Source organism: Eptatretus burgeri, chromosome 2 (assembly GCF_056783735.1).
Source record: "Eptatretus burgeri isolate ZD-2024b chromosome 2, Ebu_testis_v1, whole genome shotgun sequence".
In the NCBI taxonomy this organism is placed as follows: Eukaryota; Metazoa; Chordata; class Myxini; order Myxiniformes; family Myxinidae; genus Eptatretus; species Eptatretus burgeri.
In genome coordinates, this window is record NC_140962.1 from 54,049,890 (window position 1) to 54,068,568 (window position 18,679).

An 18,679-nucleotide genomic window follows, 5' to 3' on the forward strand; every position below is an offset into this window, starting at 1 on the left:
TCAATCTGTCCAGCCATTCTGGAGAAAAGATTTTTTAGCCGCGTCGCAGACGCTGGCTCTAAGAGAGCTCCGCGTTGTTCTTCTTCTTCTTCTTCTTCTTCTTCTTCTTCTTCTTCTTCTTCTTCTTCTTCTTCTTCTTCTTCTTCTTCTTCTTCTTCTTCTTCTTCCTTTAGGACGTGGCTCTTTTATATACAGGATCCGGATCTCCTTAAATACTAAACACCTGTACATATCCTCGCATTGAGGGTTCCTTTTGAGAGCATCTATCATCAACTTTTAAATATATTCGGACATTTGATTTAAAGTTTTGAAAAGTTCACGTTACTATTTAAAGATTATTCCATTTAATGTGTTGTAATTTCGTAAATAGACTATTTTCTCGTCATGAAGGAGGAGCCACCATGACGGGTCTCGCTATTGGCTCCATCAAGGCATGTGACGAAATATCGGAAGTTGTTGTTATTGTGATCAAAATGCTGATGTTTCACCTTTCTGTAATGAATTTTTAGCCTTTATCGCGTTGCGAACGCTGGCTCTAAAAGAGCTCCGCATTGTTCTTGTTCTTCTGGTGAAGACAAAACCTTGAGGACACGGCTCTTGGACACATTTGTCCTTGTTGAAGGTTTGAGGGTAAATTCAAGATGGCTACCAGATCATGTGACCAATGATGTCATAATTATCAAACTTTATTCAGCATGTAAAGGCAATCATTTGTGTGCAGTTTCACTTCGATCTGCAAAGCAGTTCTGGAGAAGATTTTTTTCTTCTTTTTTTAAACAATATGGCTGCCAAACCAAGTGCCGGATGATATCATAATAATTTTTTGTGTTGAAATATTTTCCTCGATGAACCTCACAAGTTTTCACACTGATTGAAAGCAGCAAAAAAAATTTTTTTTGACACGTCGAATTTTGACCGGGATAGCACTTCACCAATGACGTCCTCGTCGTATCACATTTATTCAAAATGCAGAGTAGTTTCCAGTTGTCAAGTTTCAATTTTTTTCCATTGGCGGTTTAGGAGATAGAGAGGTCCAAAGTTTTTCCGTTTTTTTAAACATGGCTGCCACCCTGACAGATCCTGACATATGACGTCATAATTATCATTAAAAAAATTCTGCATGAATATTCACATCTATTTGAAAAATTTGTGTCAATCGGATAAGCACTTGCAGAGAAAACAGACAAAATTTGCACGGACGTATGTATGGACGGACGAACAACCCGAAAACATAATACCACTGGCGACTTCGTCACCGGAGGCATAATAAATAGATTGTCATATCTTGGACTCCTGCAAAAACTATTTAAACGGGACTGCCAAACTGAACACGTCAGACAATTGAGACGAAAAATCAATTTACAGTCTTGTATTCCTTTATTCCTCTCCTTCCACAACATAGTCTCAGAGGGATTTTTCATTCATTTATTCATGTGCAGCACATGAATGCTGGCAGCATCCTCACTGGGAGTATGGTTGTGCACCTGATGCAGTACCCCCTGTGGGTTATAGCAGGAAACTGTAATTTTATCAGGGTCTTCGTCAAAAGACACCATGGGATGTTTAAAGGAAATCAGCTAAAGCGAGCAGATAGGACACCCAGTTTAAAGTCCATCTGAAGCACGGTGCACATTGCGATGCGATGCCCTCCCTATAAAGAACCAATCTGACAGTTTATAGTCAAATCAGGAATCAAACCGAGACAAGACGGTTCAAAGGTAATTGTGCTCGTCACTTCTGCACGAGCTTGTCAGACTTGGAGTCACAAACGGCGAAGAACATTTCTCCCCGTTGAGTTTTTGAACTTTAAATTTACATGTTTTGCTCAAAAATGCCTGAAGAAGCAAGCAAGCACTATAATTTCTCAAAAAAATCGTCAACATGAAATTGACCTATCAAAAGCCCACAATAATAATTTTTTGATCCATCAGAAAGGTGGGGATTCGCTGATGGAATCACTCATTCATGTGAATGGGTGAGCACTGACTTTTCACTGAGAAGGACAACGCCCCCCATTACTCCTGAGTTAGTCCATATCTGTAGAGGTAAACTGTATTTCAAATTCACAACAAAATGGGAACTACAAAGGAAAGAACCATGCGGTTAAGGAAGTCCATGTGAATATACAGGCCTGTGATCCATTTGGCATTCCACTGTCTCCAGCCTCCCTAAACTTGTTCTGATATTTTTTTTTAATAATGGAATACCTCTGTGTAAGGTTCATAGAGGAGAATGTACATATAATAGATGCTAAGCAAGGGAATCCAAGGACATCGGTATACATTGGCATTCATTGCAAGGACATTAGGTGACATTGGACAAATGCGATTCAGGTTTTTCCATCAACGCAATATGAAGGATTCAAACCGAGAACCATGAGCAATGTTCAGATGAGAACATCAAACAGGATGCCATAGAGTGATGTTCATTGAAGAGGATAGCTACCCCATTTCAATGCTTTCAGGAGAACAATGGAAAATATTGTAGGAGCCTGGAAGGATTTTCTCGAGGTATGTACATTGGCCTCGAAGCTGTCTCGCCTATGTTTGAATCCTGACCAAGCTATAAACCATCATCCTGGTGTTTTACAGGCAAGGCGGTTCATCAGTACACATCCTTCAGATGGACGTTCAACTGGCCGTCCCATCTGCTGGTTTTCATTGGTGGATGTTAAAGATCTCACGGTGTCCTTCGTGAAGAGTAGGCGAGCTATCGCCAATACCCTGAACAAATTACAAATTCCTGCTCTAACCTTAGTTGAACGTCGGGCCTGTCCAGCCGGTTCGAGAAAGGCTTGGGCCAAGCTTCACAGGGCCAACCCAACAATAAGGTAGGAATAATTGTGGCCGTTAAAGGAGAAGATTGGAAAACATTGTAGATTTTTCCATAGCATGCACGTAAGGGTTTACCAAAACAAAACGCGTTAGTGAGTATATAAAACAGAGCATATTTTATTTTATGAACTATGTATAGAACAATGGCGTGGGACTCGGAGCATGACAAAAGAGATCAGATAGAGAGCATGCCACATGAGGACTTGCAGATGAAAGATATGGTGGTGAACTCAACATGGATATTAGGACAGACAGCACATTCACCATCACCATGAAGGATTAAGAAAGAAACAACCAGAACAGGCACTCGGTAGAGCACGTACCTCCACCAGGCTGAACAGTTTACATTTTGTATCCCACTGATGGGCCAGATCTGGATACAGACCTGAACCAAAATCAAATTGGTTTGTTGTTGTTGTTGCCTGACCAGCTCATCTACCGAGGTTTGTTATAACTCGTCCACAATTTTTTGAAATATCATGCTGTATCGTTATTGGCTCCAACTCTCAATGGAGAAGAATCACTTTAAAAGATTTAAAAAACAATTCTCAGATTCGGATCTTCACCAAAATCGAATCATTACCTTTGCCACCGAAGGTGAAGGAGGTTATATTTTCACCCCTTTCTGTTTTCCCTGTCTGTCTGTCTGTCTGTGCACAGGATATCTCAAAAACTTGGAGACGGATCTGGATGAAATTTTGTGGACAGGTTGGGTGTGTCACAAGGACGAACTGATTAGATTTTAGTGAAGATCTGGACCCGGATCCGACTACGAGAATTTTTAAAGTGATTTTTCACCGTTGAGAGATTGGGCCAAAAACTATGTAGCATGATATCTTAAAAAAATTACGAATGGATTCGGATGAAACTTGGTGGACAGGTTGGGTGTGTGGCAAGGACGAAATGTTTCGATTTTGGTCAAGATCTGAATCCGGATCTGGATGCGAGAATTATTTAATTTTTAAAGTGATTCTTCACCATTGAGAGATAGGGCCAAAACGATGTAGTACTGCATAGCATGATATTTCAAAAATGTATTGGGCCCAATATGTTCTCGTGGATCAGGGATTATGTGGTGGAGGTATGCACTCTACTGTGTGCCATTCTCGTTTTGTCCTTGTCACACACCCAACGTGTCCACCAAGTTTCGTCCGAATACGTCCATAACTTTATGAGATATTGTGCTATATATAGTTTTTGGCCCGATCTCTCTTTGGTGAAGAATCACTTTACAAATTCGAGTATTCAGATTCGGATTTTCACCAAAATGTAATCGTTTTGTCCTTGTCACACACCAAACCTGCTCACCAAATTTAGACCGAATCCATGCAACATATTTGACATATGTTCACAGACATACAGACAATCAGACGGGGGTGAAAACATAATTTCCGCCAACCTTCAGTGGTGGAGGTGACAATCTCACTTGAAATATCAAAAACTGATTAAATATAAACCTATCAATTTCTCAGAAGTAAAATACAATGAAGAAATGAAGGGAAAAATGGTGCATATCACTTATAAAATAGGGAACATTTTCAAGATGTCAGTAACTCGAGCGCACAAGATAAGTTTACGGAGCCACCAAGGAAAATACGCAACAGCAGGCATTTATGGTGATGTAGAGCAAGGTGTAGCAAATTGCTCCTTGCGGTATAAAGCAGAGGCAAGGTACCCTTCAGTCACATTACTTCTTTGCCACCCCTCCATCTTTCCATCCCCCCACCCCTGTCCACCCTCTCCCACCGTGTATTGACATCCTCTTCGGACCTTTTGTTCAGTACAAAATGAACATTTTTCATTTGAAATTGCCAGTTAAACCGTTAGCCAGAGAGCCACCCGGTGTGAATGCTGAGGACACTGAACATATAACCAGGAGCGAGGAGGATATATGGGGTGGAGGAGAAGGGGGAGGCGGGCCTCACATTACCCAGATGTCCTGCCTGCCAGGCACATCTTACCCCACCTTACTCTCAGCTAATATTAATTTGAACTGGGGTTTCTGAAAGACATACAGCTTACAGATACACTATACATTATCAGCAAGCATTGTAAAGGTACACTTTTGTTTCCTAATGCCTTTGTCCTCCAAATTATATTTGTATAAGTTCTTCCAAGAGCGTCTTTATGCCTTGCCTCTACATAGTGGTGCATGATTTTACTATGCTGGGACAGCTGCTGAGCTGCACAGATGATTAGTGTTTACCCTAGCAGGAAATAATTGAGATGGGATGTCATAATGTTGTCAGCATATTAACGGATTGAAGGTTTTCTGCCAAGGTGTACCTGTGACGCAGAATTTACGTCATTTGAGCATAGTTTAAAACATGATGGATGGGCAGGCAGGATTTCATGTTCCTGGGTCTTTTCACCACTCACTCGGGTCTCATGGATCAGGGCTCATTATGAGCAAGTTCCAAGGACTTTCTAAGCACTTGTTCTTCTTTCACGATCTGTAGGTGATGGTGCTATAAGTAGATAAGGTAAAAGAGCCCTTTTTTGTGCATGGGTCACAATAACTTTTGGGTCGATCCTGAATTGCAAAACAGAAAGTCTGGGTTTATTGTTCAACCTCCTCTACTCAGTTCACATCTGTGAGGATGCTACAGAGGTGGTTACCTTTGAGTTGTCAGGTTAAATTCCAGATCCAACTATAAAATGTCTGATTGGTGTTTTTCAGGAAGTTGCAAAACAAGGCACAACGTCCCTTGCATGGACATTAATTTTGTTGACCAACCCACGAGCATGTTTGAGTGGACTTAAAATATCCCTCAGCATCTTTTGCAAAGAATGGGTGAGTTCTCCAAACAAATTTTTGACATTCCCCGTAAGTTGGGAGAAATCAACGAGGCATCTGTATTCTGATGATGCAAACACACAACAATCGAATAAGAATCCAGTTTTTGTAATTTATTACCTCCGCCACCGAAAGTGAAGGAGGTGATGTTTTTACTCTTCAATGACTGTTTGTTACTTGCAAAATCGAAGCTTTTTCAAGTACATTGGTCAGTCGATTTCGTTATTCTGTCTGTTTGTCAGTCTGTTTATTGCCTACAGGTCGCAATTCTAAACCGATCATCATGAAACTTTACAAAGTTGTAGAGGTAGTCTCAACTGAGAAGCCTATTGATTTTGACGTCAAATGTTAAAGGTCATCTTTCGGTCTAAATTTCTAAAAACGTCATTTTTCATCCGATTGGATTGAAATTTGAAAAAGATTTGCATATTGCATCAATTAATTGAGAAACCAACTATTTTTGAGGTCAAAAGTTTAAAGGTCAACTCAAGGTCAAACTTCTAAAATCATCAATTTCAATGTGAAAAATAATCAATTTTCATCCGATTGACCTGAGCTTTGATTAAGATTGTCAATTTTAATATTAATGAAATGGACAATTTAATGCATCCATGGCAACCTTTGGAGAGGAGGGTAGATTTTGCAAGTGCCGTGCTCTGCATGATGTCTCTTTCTTGTTACTTACGAAATCTAAAGATTTCGTAAGTATATCGATCACTTCCGTCTTCTGTTTGTGTATTTGTTTGTGTGTGTGTGTTTGTGTGTGTTTGTTTGTAGGCACGATAACTCGAGAACGGAAGAAGCTACCAATGTCAAATTACACCATGTGATTCAGGAGGGTGATAGCTAATGCTGATTAGATTTTGGTCAAAATCGGTCAAAGGTCAAGGTCACAGTGAGGTCAAACATTCGATTTTTGATGGTTTGGTACAGAGTCATCGTATAAACTTCTAGTTTGCGGCGCTACCTTCTCGAGAGACAGATTTTATTAGACAAGGTCAGAGGTCAAGTTGACGATTTCGTAAGTACCAGTCTATGATGCTTGTTTGTTTGTCTGTCTGTGTCTGTTTGTCCGCACAGAACTTTCGTGTTTTCCTCCTCAACCGCTTGTCGGATTGAGATGAAATTTTCACCATCAGTGCGACTACATGTGTAGAATGTTTCAATGATAATTATGACATCATAGATCACGTGGTGTGGCAGCCATATTGGAAAAACGGGGGAAAAAAAACTTTGGACCTCTGTATCTCTGAAACCACACCAAGGAAAAAATTGAAACTTGGCACATAGCAAGTACTCCTCATGGGGAATGAGTGTTGTTTTTATGATGTCATAGGTGCCCTCATTACGACATCTTAATTGCATATGTATAACGCCACATCCGATCAGTATGAAAATTTTTGAGGATCATCTAAGGATAAAATGGTCCACAGAAAAAAATGAATGATGTCATTGGTCACGTGATTTGGCAGCCATATTGTTTTTGAAAAAAGAAAACCTCAAAAAAATTTCTTCTCTGAAGTGGCTGAAAAGATTGAGGCGAAACTTTACACATATGACTGCCTGTCCATGAGGAACAAAAGGTTCACACATATGTCATAGGTCACATGGTTTGGCAGCCATACTGGATTTACCTGAAAACATAAAAAATACACCACTCAAAAGAAGTCCTGGCAAGGGTTTGCAATCTATAATTGCTCTTTTTCTTGTTGTTGTTGTTGTTGTTGTTCCACTATGCCACTGTTAGTTAATCCACTCTGTCATGTCGCTCTTCTGCGAGCTTAGATGCTGAATTAAGTTTTTTTTTCAGAAATGCACATTTAATTGGGACATTGGGCAAATTAACTCTGTCACCTTATTCTTTTATTTTGAGTATAAAACTAACTGAGTGGCTTTGGAGAAATACTGTACCTGTACAGGTAGTAGAAAAGGGACAAAAGGTAAAAACCGAGCTTGCACCAGGCTTCACGGCTACACACAGCGAGAACGTGAGGCCTCACCACACAGCTCGGGTCAAAACGTCCTCTTGGGCCTTTTGTTGGGCTTCGCAGAAATCTTGGGTGTATGAGAAACAGGAAAGCAAACTGAACATTCAAGAGATGATTAACAACAAGAGCAAAAAGGTAAAAGAGAGTGAACTTTGGTTCTTTACGAAACGATGACAAACTTAGCTATTGTGGACACAACTGGAACATAACATACATTATATGATGAAATGGATAGTGTTTGAAGGCCAATCTGTCTGAAAGATGGGCCACCAATTTATTCTGTATGCAAAGTGTAGGGGAATGAGGGTCGTCTTTTTTGTCAAAATGGTGCACGTGAGGGATAGGAGGTTGGTGAGAGAGAGAGAGAGAGAGAGAGTAAGCAACATGTGAATGGATCCCAATTGTTCATGTACATTAAACAATTGTTTGCAATACTGTATTGGTCAAATTTATATTTTCCCTCCAAGTGTTTTCAAGGGTCTCAAGCATTTCAGTTAAATTTCGTTTCTGTGTACGTACATTAATGTATATGAAGACCACAAGGGGAAAACCAGAGATGCCACTTTTTATAAATTTCAGGGTTATTGCACATGCCAATAGTTGGCAACATAAGGTTTCCTCTCACAATATTACTTTAACAAATGACCAGGGGTGTCACATAATTTATATGGTATAAAGTTTAGCCGTGCAATGAAAAAACAAGTGTTGTCAAAGCTGAACAAGTATAAACCCAGAATTATCAGTACTTTACTCATGGTTATCTCCCTTTCATTCATGTTAACTGTTCCACCATAATATTCAGAGTTGAGAAACTAAAAAATGAAAGGTTGTAAAACTTTCACAGCATAAACTCTGAGGACTACAATAGCCTATTTGGTTATATTATGAGCTCCGTAGTTGGTGCATATCGTGGTTCAAACCTGGTCAAACCTTTATTGTGACTTTTATGGGACCCATGCCGTGGCTTAATGGTTAGCGCGTCTGAGTACCCATCCTCATTCGATGTACCCACCGCCCAATCAACCTGCTTAGGAATATGAGGGAGTCACATGAGGTGACTTCGGCTATCGCGGGGGTGGTTGATCCTTGGTTTCCTCCCGGTTTTCCATCATATTAAGTAGTATGGAATAAGAAATGGAGAATCCATCGTGATATAAGCGAAATACCCTTGAGTATGGCGTTGAACACCAATCAAAAAAAAACAATGACCTTTTAATGTTGAAAAAAATAATCTGTGATCACCAAAGTCATGTAATGTATGCTAATAACCAACAAGCATGAATTTGCTACACATCCTGGGTTAAAATTGCATGGCAATTATTTAACAAGAGAATAACCAGTGATGTCAGTTTGCAACATTGATTCGTTCTTTGCTCTTAAATTAAATAACACAGAAGCTTGGAAAATGCTACATGCTTAACTTGATCGGCCAATGATCACTCTTCCTTTTACTGGAAAAGAAATCTATATTACAGTTATTAAACAGTCCACCAAAGTCTTGAAACTTTGTTTTTCAGTTTCTTCAAAATTGACTTATCCTGACATCTCTGGTTTTCCCCCTGTGGTCTTCATATATATATATATATATATATATATATATATATATATATATATATATATATATATATATATATATATATATATATATATATATATATATATATATATATATATATACACACACATATATACTTATATACTGTCTCAAAGCATGTTAATTTCTGTCAAAGCAGCCTTTGCCTTCCCAGTTGTAATCAGGGCAAAAATTAGTAATTTGTTCAGTGCCGGTGATCACTTGCCGACTTTTCACGAAGGAGCTTTAATGCCTATCATTCATTTCTTCCAGATGGGACACCAAGCTTATGGTCCATTTGAGGGATGGTTTGTACATTTATGCCTTACCTGACATGTGAAACATCAGGATGACAGTTTTTAACTGGGTTGACATTTGAACCCAAGCTCGACAGCAGAGAGGTGAGTGTGCATCTGTATCTCACTTCCTCCACACAATTCTACCCACCATTTGGGAAACTATTATATTTATTTTAAGCTCTCCAACCCAACTCTTGTAACAAGACAAAGTTTTGAGTGGTTGTTGAAGGTAACTGAATCTGTCTGCAGTCTATACAATAACTGTGCAAATGGGCAGTGAATGATGCTCAAGCAGCCTCAGACATCTCCACTCCACCTCCTCTCATGTGTCCTAACAGGCTTCAAGAAAATGTTAAAGAAATCTGTCGTTTTATAAGCTTTGAATATAATCAGACTTCAAAAGGTTACACAATGTGAATTAATAAGTAATACATAAATATGCACTCTCATGAAAATTTTGTAAACTTTCCAGAAACGTAGTTTATCTTTCATTGACTTTATTGAGTGCTTTTCTGCTAAACAATAAAAGGGTGATAAGTTGTATTCGCCTGATAACCCTCAGTGCTTACACGTGCAAATAATGTCTTGAAATTGCAGCAGAGAAGGTTGGGGGAGGTTCACAAGTCAACTGAGGTCGAACTTCCAGTTCACTTTACTTGCTCTGCCAGCTATCGACATGCTGCATCGTGAGTTTATTTATGATCAGTTCTGGACCGGCTCACTACTATATATTGCGATTTAGTGCTAACATTTCCTGGATGTGAAGTTTTTCATTGGATACATTTCTTGACAAAATAAATTGTTCAGTCGTTTTAATTATTTCTGTTAAAATCTTGTCTTAAAAAAAATACTGAACATTCCTGTGCCCTATTATCAAAAAGAAATATTATGCTTGGCCTCGATTTTTTAAAAAGAATTGCAGAAGATTCCTTTGCAGAGTTATGTTAAATTATAGAGACGAAAAGTTCGAATGCAAATTTTTCTGGTTCACTATAGTTATTTGTGGAATCTTAAGCAGCAGCAGCAACAACAACAACAACAACAACAACAACAAAAACTTTGTTCTCTCCCTGAATCCCATTGAAAATGAATTCTGACTGCATCCATTTAAGCGAAATAGGTTCTTCTTCTGTTGTCTTTGTTCTCCTGTTCTTCCATCGTTGTCGTCAACATCCTTGCATCCTTGTCCTGTCGTTGTCTTTGTCCTTCCATTGTCATCCTTCGATCATCGTTGTTGTTGTTGTTGTTTTTGTTACTTATCCGAGCCATTTTTCAGGCTCTGCAATGGACCATTTGTCAAAAGTGAATGAAGGAGTTTGCAGAGTCCCACCCTAGGAGCTGGACTTTGTATAACTAGTTAAGGCAGCAATTTTACGTTAAATTAGACCTGTTGGTGACAATTGCCCTTCTTTTCTGAAGGACACTGTGGGATTTCTAATGTGCACCAGTTGTCAATGCTCGCAGTCGGGTCCTCAACTTAGTGTGTCATCTAAGACACGACATTTTTTGATGCAACGCCTTGGCTGCGAAACATCCATCTGACAGTTTATAGTTGGGTCAACAATGAAACCCACCATAGACAGCTCAAAGGTAAATCTGCTACCTCTGCAACATCCTATTGGACAAGTGAAGAGAGAGCCACACATAATAATGCAAGTCACCCTTAACGCCAATCATCTCCATATTTAAATAAAAAAAAGAAGCACTTTGTATAATCTTCTGGTAATAAATGAAGAGAAGCCAACATGTAATTCAGCATGGAATAAATTAAAGTTGAGCTCTCCCAGTGTGTGGCGGTCCCTTTGTGCCCTCTGGCAAAGAAACAATAACCTTTATAATGAATACACATACAGATGAGAACACACAACAACAAGAATACGACATATTCACATGAAGTGCACTTATCTTAATCCTTAATCATCTCATCGTAAATAATGTTGTTTGAGGTATGCTGACCCTTGTAGGAATCAAGAAGTTGTCGTTTCACCGGAGCACAATAGGTTCTTTGAGAGTAATTTTGCTCCAAGGAAGGGTTAATGCCACAAATAACTGCTTCTCCTTGCTTCTTACAATGGTTAGCATACCTCAATCAACTCAATGTTCTGTTGATTTCATCCATCGTTCTGCCTGTCCACCGATGCAGATTAACAGCAGTCTTCGTGTGCAAGAGGAGTCCATCATTCTATATCACATTGTAAAAGTATTGGAAGGGTTTATATCAACATGCACAGGTGAATTGAGGATGATTAAAGATGTACAAGATAGATGACAGTAGATGGGGTTGGGGGGGGGGGTTAGAAATGACATTCACACTTACAAAATGAATTTTCAGCACAATAGGTCATTGTATATTTGCCATAATGACTGAAAAACAATTTAATGACTATTTTCTGTTGAGATTCCAATGATTGCAAAATTATCAGTGGTAATCTTTTGGTAACGAAAGAAAAATTAATGTTAAATAATTATTTATATCTTTCTGGATCTATCCGTCCGGGTTCATCTCGACATCTTTGTTATTTTCATATTTCTTGCTAATTTTTTTTTTTCACAATTCTCTTTATTCATTCTTATTCTTGCTTTTTCTTCTCTTTCCTCTCTTTTATTCTCGATACCTCTCATTCATTATCTATCTCTCTGAGGATACATGAATTCCTGCAGAATTTTTTTTTGTAAGGCCCACTTGGCTGTGCCTGGATGGGTTTGAGGGAAGTGGAGTAGCAGCTGAAACCCGAATCCTATCCAGGTTCCCCCTGATTACTCCATCTTTGCTCTTTACTTCTTCTGGTTCCATCTTGGTCTTCTGTTTCATTCATAAGAACGAAATAAATTAATTTTCATAGGAGTGAATGGCATCTGTGTCAAAGTGGATGAAAACTAAATAGATATTAAAATGAGATTTTAATCATCACTGGTTTGCTCATGTCACAGAACACCTGCGGATACATTGAAAAAATTGTTTCTGTTGAGAGTAAATAAAGAATTGTATGGGTTCATCACTTGCAGATTTGTGGTCATCAGAATTAACATTTGAGCCAAACAAAACAGACAACTGTACAGTATTGTCCAATTCACAGGTTACAAACCGAATTCCATGAAAGGCATACAACCCAACAACAAAAGATAAATACCCTCACGATGCTTGGTTTGTCTTCCCAAAAAATGTGGAATAGAGGCTTTGAATGTTTCACACACCACGGATGGATTGTATCAGCCTGCACAATGTACTTTGTGAACGCAACCTTGAATAAAAAATTAACTCCTTAGCAAAACGTAACATTGACAGGTTGACATCTTTTCATATTCTGTTGAAGTGCTGGATAATATCACATTTCATTATGCCAGAAGCAGTGTTGTGAGCACCACGATGATGATACAACATTTGAAGATGACGTCTCCTGCGATGTGATCATATCATGTCTGTTTGGAAAATGTGCAGAGGAGGGAAGAGTTGTAGTTTTGATGCTCAAACAAGATGATATGGGAAGAGTCGTTTTGATGCTTAAACTAGAGGATGGGGGGAGAGTTGTTTTGACGCTTAAACCAGAAGATGAGGGAAGAGTAGTTTTGATGCTTAAACCAGAGGATGTGCAGACAAATAGTTCACACTTCATGTTGTGTTCAGAAGTATGAGGAACAAACGTCTCCTGTGAACTTTGAAAAAATTGTGTGAAGTCAGTTAATAAATAGCAGTTGAACACTGCAGGAATAGTCTGAATAATAATGTAATGTAATTTTATTATTAATGGATAATATTGTTGTCTATATAATTATAATTATTATGACAAGTCTGAAGATGACAATGGTTCACGAGCGGTATTTGACGATGTGGATTGTTTCAGAAGTCAAGGATGAGACAATGTGATAATTTTTGACCAAGTTATAAAAATGTTCAACATGATGTGCTACGAGTGACAGGTTATTAGCTGCAAAATGGCAAAAACCTGGTTTCGTTCAACAACTTTCAAAATTTGACCTTTGCATAACCTTTAAAGGTCACAAAACAATGTTGTGGACATTAAAATAAGAAACAGGATACGTGCTCTAGCTCATTGGAGTTAGTTCGTCGAAGAAGGTCGAAAACCCGGTTCGATTCCCACAACTTTGAAAATTTGACCTTTGTGGCCTTTAAAGGTCAAAGGTCAAGGATTATGACCTTTGGTGAAAAACTTCCTCTGGAACATTCCAGGAACAATATAACATCATATAGGCTATATGGCATTTCACACTCCTCGGATTATCCATACTTTGATGAAATCAACATAAAAACAAACTTGAAGGGGGCGCCACGGGCAAGGTGCTCAAGATAGAGAAAAATGGTTTCAAGACTTTAGGTGGGGAATGACCTCAAGATTATGCATAAAAAATATTGTCATCCTCACTCTCAAAGTTTGGGCGGTCGTATGATTTTTATGTTAAAATTCGCAATTTACTAAGTTTTTGACCTTGTGACCTTGACCTTGGGACGAAAATGAAAAACCGGACAACGACAAGTTTTATATAATTCATTTTGCTATTCAAATACCGAAGAACCCATTCCATTCAGTCAATTCCCTTGGAGAAGATAGATTTTTAATCCAACTACCCCCTAAAAATGGCTATTTTTGGGGTGTGGCTCCGCCCACAATGGGCGTAGCACGCTCTCATCCAGGAAAACACAACTAGACATTGATATCGAACACATAACCAAGTTTCATCAAGATCGGATCAAAGTGCACAGAGTTATGCTCTGGACAGACAGACATACAGACAGACAGACAGACAGACGAATATAATATAATGGTCACTCTGGCTGGCGCTCGGGAACCAATAATAAAGTGAATGTAATGTAATATTTTATTTACTAACGTAAAGCACAGTACAAGAGCTTAAGCAGACCCCATTAGCAGTCAACTATCCCCATCAACACCCCTCCCCTCATTAAAACCCACCATAAACTGCCCCAGCTGCCAACTACCCCCTTTCCCGTTCCCAAGAACGTTAACCCACTCACCCCTGAGTCCACCTCCTTCCAAATCTGGCTTTCACGAGCCTCGTTAAAAAAAAAAAACTAACCCTTGTGTGTGTGCTGTCTCTCAGATGGATGTGAAACTGAGAGTCCCATCTGCCAGTTTCAGTTGGTGGACGTTAAAAAATCATACGGTGTCTTTTGTGAAAAACAGGTAAGCTATCACCAGCACCCTGGCCAAATTCCAAATTCCTGCCCTAACCCAAGTCGAACGTTACACCGAGCCAGCAGGTTCATGAGAGACTTGGCCCAAGCTTCCCGAGGCCCACTCCACAATAATGTGGGATTATTTGTGGCCGTTAAAAAGTAATAATAATAATAATAATAATGATAATAACAATCTATATTATAAAAGGAGCCATATATACCGGGCGTAGTGGCGTGCGCCTGTAATCCGGCTACTCGGAGGCTTGGGTTGGAGGATCGCTTGATGACGGGAGTTCTGCGCTGGGCCGCGCTATGAGAGGGTGTAGGGCAGCCCGGAATCATGTCGAAACCCAATCCTTATCCCTGTGTCGTAAGAGGAGACCATGGTTGCGTCAGAAAGGGCATCCGGCGTAAAACCTGTGCCAAATCAGTATGCGGATCATAACGGATGATCAGCTGTGGTGACCCCTAACGGGAGCAGCCAAAAGAAGAACAACATTATAAAAGGAGCCATATCTGTCCGTTTGTTTGTCGTGTTATAACTTGAGAAAGGATTAACAGATTTCAATAAATCGAACTATGGTGAATTCAGGAAACTCCCGGAAAGGTTTGTGATGAAATTTTTTTTTTATGGGTACATGGGCACATGTGGCGGAACTGCAAATGCCAACTTGCGACGCTGGTTATCCCCACACTCCCAGGAACCCTTTTTCTTCTTGCTCTATTGATTAGCCATCACAGCAAAGATTGGTATTTCCGTCAGTGAAGCAACAGGTCTTATATTCTCATAATAATAATAATAATAGTAATAATAATAATTAATAACCAGACAGGCCACTTTATCACTGTGGGCAGTTATGACCGGGTTCCAATTTGCCCCGCTTTGATACAACATACAACACCTTTTTGATGCAACCCACTTTGTCTTTGGGGTATTTTGGGTCTTTAGGGTCTTGGTGGTCTTAAGGGTCTTCAAAGGTCTAACGGGTGTCAGCATTCGAAAGTGTTGAAAGGTACATTCCAAAGGTACGTAATAGAAGTACGCAATTAATAGACAGGATGCCACTGAGTTTAAACAGTAAGTTATTAATTGACATATCGTCACACGGCTGGAGAAGATAAATATTAAAGGTTTCTGTTCTTCAAATAATTTTTAAAATGCTGGCTGCCAGACCGTGCAGCCGATCAAGTTGAAATTTTAAACATGCATTCCCAATGGTGAGTAGAACATACTTGTAAAGTTTGACTTCAATAGCTTAAGCAGTTTCAGATAATTATTCATTTATTTATTTTCCTTTGATCCAACATGGCTGCCAGACCATGTGACCTCTGATTTATTTGTGAATACCCTGGTATCCACAATGCTTGGGGAACATATAGATGAAGTTCCCCTCAATCTATCCAGCTGTTCTGGAGAAGAATATTTTTAAAGGTTTATTCTTCAAAAAATCATTACTGCCAGATCATTTGACTGATGACAATAACATTTACAGCCTATATTCCCCAAGCTTAGCAAATCATGCACATGAAGTTTAGCATTGATCTGATCAGCCGTTCCACAGAAGAAGATTTTAAAAGTTTTCCCGTTCAATCCAATATTGCTACCAAATCACGTGACCTATGATGTCATAAAGTTCCATTTTTCATGACCATGTTTGCATAGATCACCCTCAATAATTTTCATACTGATCGGATAAAGTGTTTTACTTGTTGAATTCGGATGTCATCATGAAGACACTGATGATGTCATGGTTAACAATACTTATTAATATGGGGAGTACTTGGCAATGAGCTATGTTTCAATTTTTTCATCGAGTGGTTTTGGAGAGAAAGAGGTCAATTTTTTTTGTTTTTTTCCAACATGGCGACCACATTACCTGACTTATGATGGCATAATTATCACTAAAAAAAATTCTACATGAGTAGACGCATACTATGGTAAAAAGTTTGTGTCAATCGGACCGACGGTTGCCGAGAAAATTAATTTAAAAGTGAATAAACCTGTGAAAGCCATACAGAAAAATAACTAGCATCCGTTGAAGACAAAGTCTTCGATATCCCCCGCCATCGTAAAAAAATTTTTTTTAAATCTGTAAACATCAAAAGGCACGAGTTCACCACTTGCTTGATATGTGTACCAAATTTAGTAAAGATATCTTGAGGGGATTTGTAGTTAAGCTCCGGAAACGAAATCTGACGGACGGATGTACGGACAAACGGACGGAACCCATTTCTATATCCCCCGCCAACTTCGTTGGTTGGAGGGGGATAATAACAAATAATCCTAATAATAACAATAGGTTTCCCAGGCTGGAAGGCTTGCAACCCAAATAAAATATTAACACCATCATCTGTAAGTCACACCAAGAAGAAGTAGGACATCGAGCATTTCACCTTCGGAGAACATTTTTCCATTCAAAATGGTATATCTGAAATAATGATAATAATATTATAATAATTTCAACATAATTACAAAATAATAATATTGTGCTTTTGAGGAGTCCCAAAGAGATTCTCATATAGTTAAAGCGATTATTTCATAGTTGTACTGTTTAGTTTATCTGTCTAAACTGTAAAGTCCGTGTTGATAGATCTGTATTGCGATTGTGTCATGAGAAATCCCATGCGACATTTTTCTCATTCCACATTCTTTTCGCCAAACCATCTACCGCACATTTTCCTCACATGCGAACACATTTTCCTCGCAGCCCCCGAAACCATTTTGTGAACTCCTGCAAAAGGATATTGCGCCTAAACCCGAGGCTGTCACAGTTATTCTCTTTCCAGGCACCCCAAAACTGCTTCAACCAGGTTTTGTGAATGCCTGCGAAAGTGTATTGCACCAATAACCAGGCCGAAGGTGGCTTCTCCCACAGAGGAGAGTGGGGGAAGGGGGGGGGTAGCAGAATCGAGTGCAGGGGGGCATTGAAGATCTATAAAAGGTACGCATACACCCTCTGAGGAGGAAGGGGATAGAAAGTCTGAGCTCAGAATTTTTCGGATTCTGGTGGAGGATAGATTAATATTATTATTCGTACGAATGCGTCTCCTTTCATCCTTCTCTCATTGTGTCCTTCTCTGTCATTCCTTTCACTTTGCTTGCTTGTTAACGTTTTTTTTAACTCTCCTTTGCGCATTGTCAATTTATTTCACATCACACCATTCACCTTCATTATTCATTCTTTTCTGCATCTTCTGTCTCTGTCCTTATTTCTTCACCTTACACTCTTGTACACCTTCGCTTCCATTGTCCCACATCTGGTGGCTGCTTTGCTGGACCCTATGCCTCACCCACAGCACCCAGGCATCCTGCCAGGGGACGCATTAAATACGTGCCATGAGTGACATCACTGGTCCACGGGGAAATGCCAGAGCCACGGCTGTATAAGGAGCAGGAGGGGAGGGGAGCAGAGCGCGGAGGGTTCCAATTTCAGCCAGGATGTGGGGGCCAGGCTCAAATGTGGCGTGTAAGTGGTCCATCCTGTCCCCATCTATTTCTTTCTATCCTCATCTCATCTTATTTGCCAACCCCTCATCACTCCCACCCACATCGGATGCATGATGTCGGCATACTGTACTGTTGGGTGTTAAGCCATTCATAAGGTTCTGAAGGCGGGTCTGTCGTATTGGGGATAATTTGGGAATGCATACTTGCTGTGATTAATTGTTGTACATATATGTCATTTCATTGTTTTCTCTCCTTGTAAATACTTGTTTGCCTGCCACTGTAATTGCTTGCATTTTTATTGCTGTCACTGAAGGCCATTTCTTCAAGAAACTGCGTCCTGAATTGTTCTGTCTGTTCTGATGGTGGCATAAGACTGCTAAGGCATTTGACCAGCTCTGATTCATTGTACAAGTTCAATCTCAGATGTGGTTACATGACATTGGTTCCACTTGGCTGACTGACTAAGGTCTGTTGCGTAACCACCGGCATGGTTCCCCTTTTGCCTCACTTGACTCAACGGCACGACCTTGTGCGCGAAGATCCGGCCAGAGTTGACAGTTGCCAACGGCGTTCGTGGTATTTTTA

The 18,679-nt window shown here is 39.6% G+C and overlaps 1 protein-coding gene and 1 pseudogene across 1 annotated transcript in view; one reads left to right on the forward strand and one right to left on the reverse strand.

The window, feature by feature from the left end:
- LOC147032066 (protein cornichon homolog 2-like) overlaps positions 1-18,679 on the reverse strand; it is a 238,851-nt gene that overhangs the window by 11,455 nt on the left and 208,717 nt on the right. Inside the window, exon 3 of the mRNA XM_085869363.1 lies at positions 7,543-7,686. Within this exon, the coding sequence (XP_085725489.1) occupies positions 7,543-7,686 (144 nt within the window). The remainder of the gene's footprint in view (positions 1-7,542; positions 7,687-18,679) is intronic.
- Positions 14,866-15,006, forward strand: LOC147032067 (signal recognition particle RNA; annotated as a pseudogene).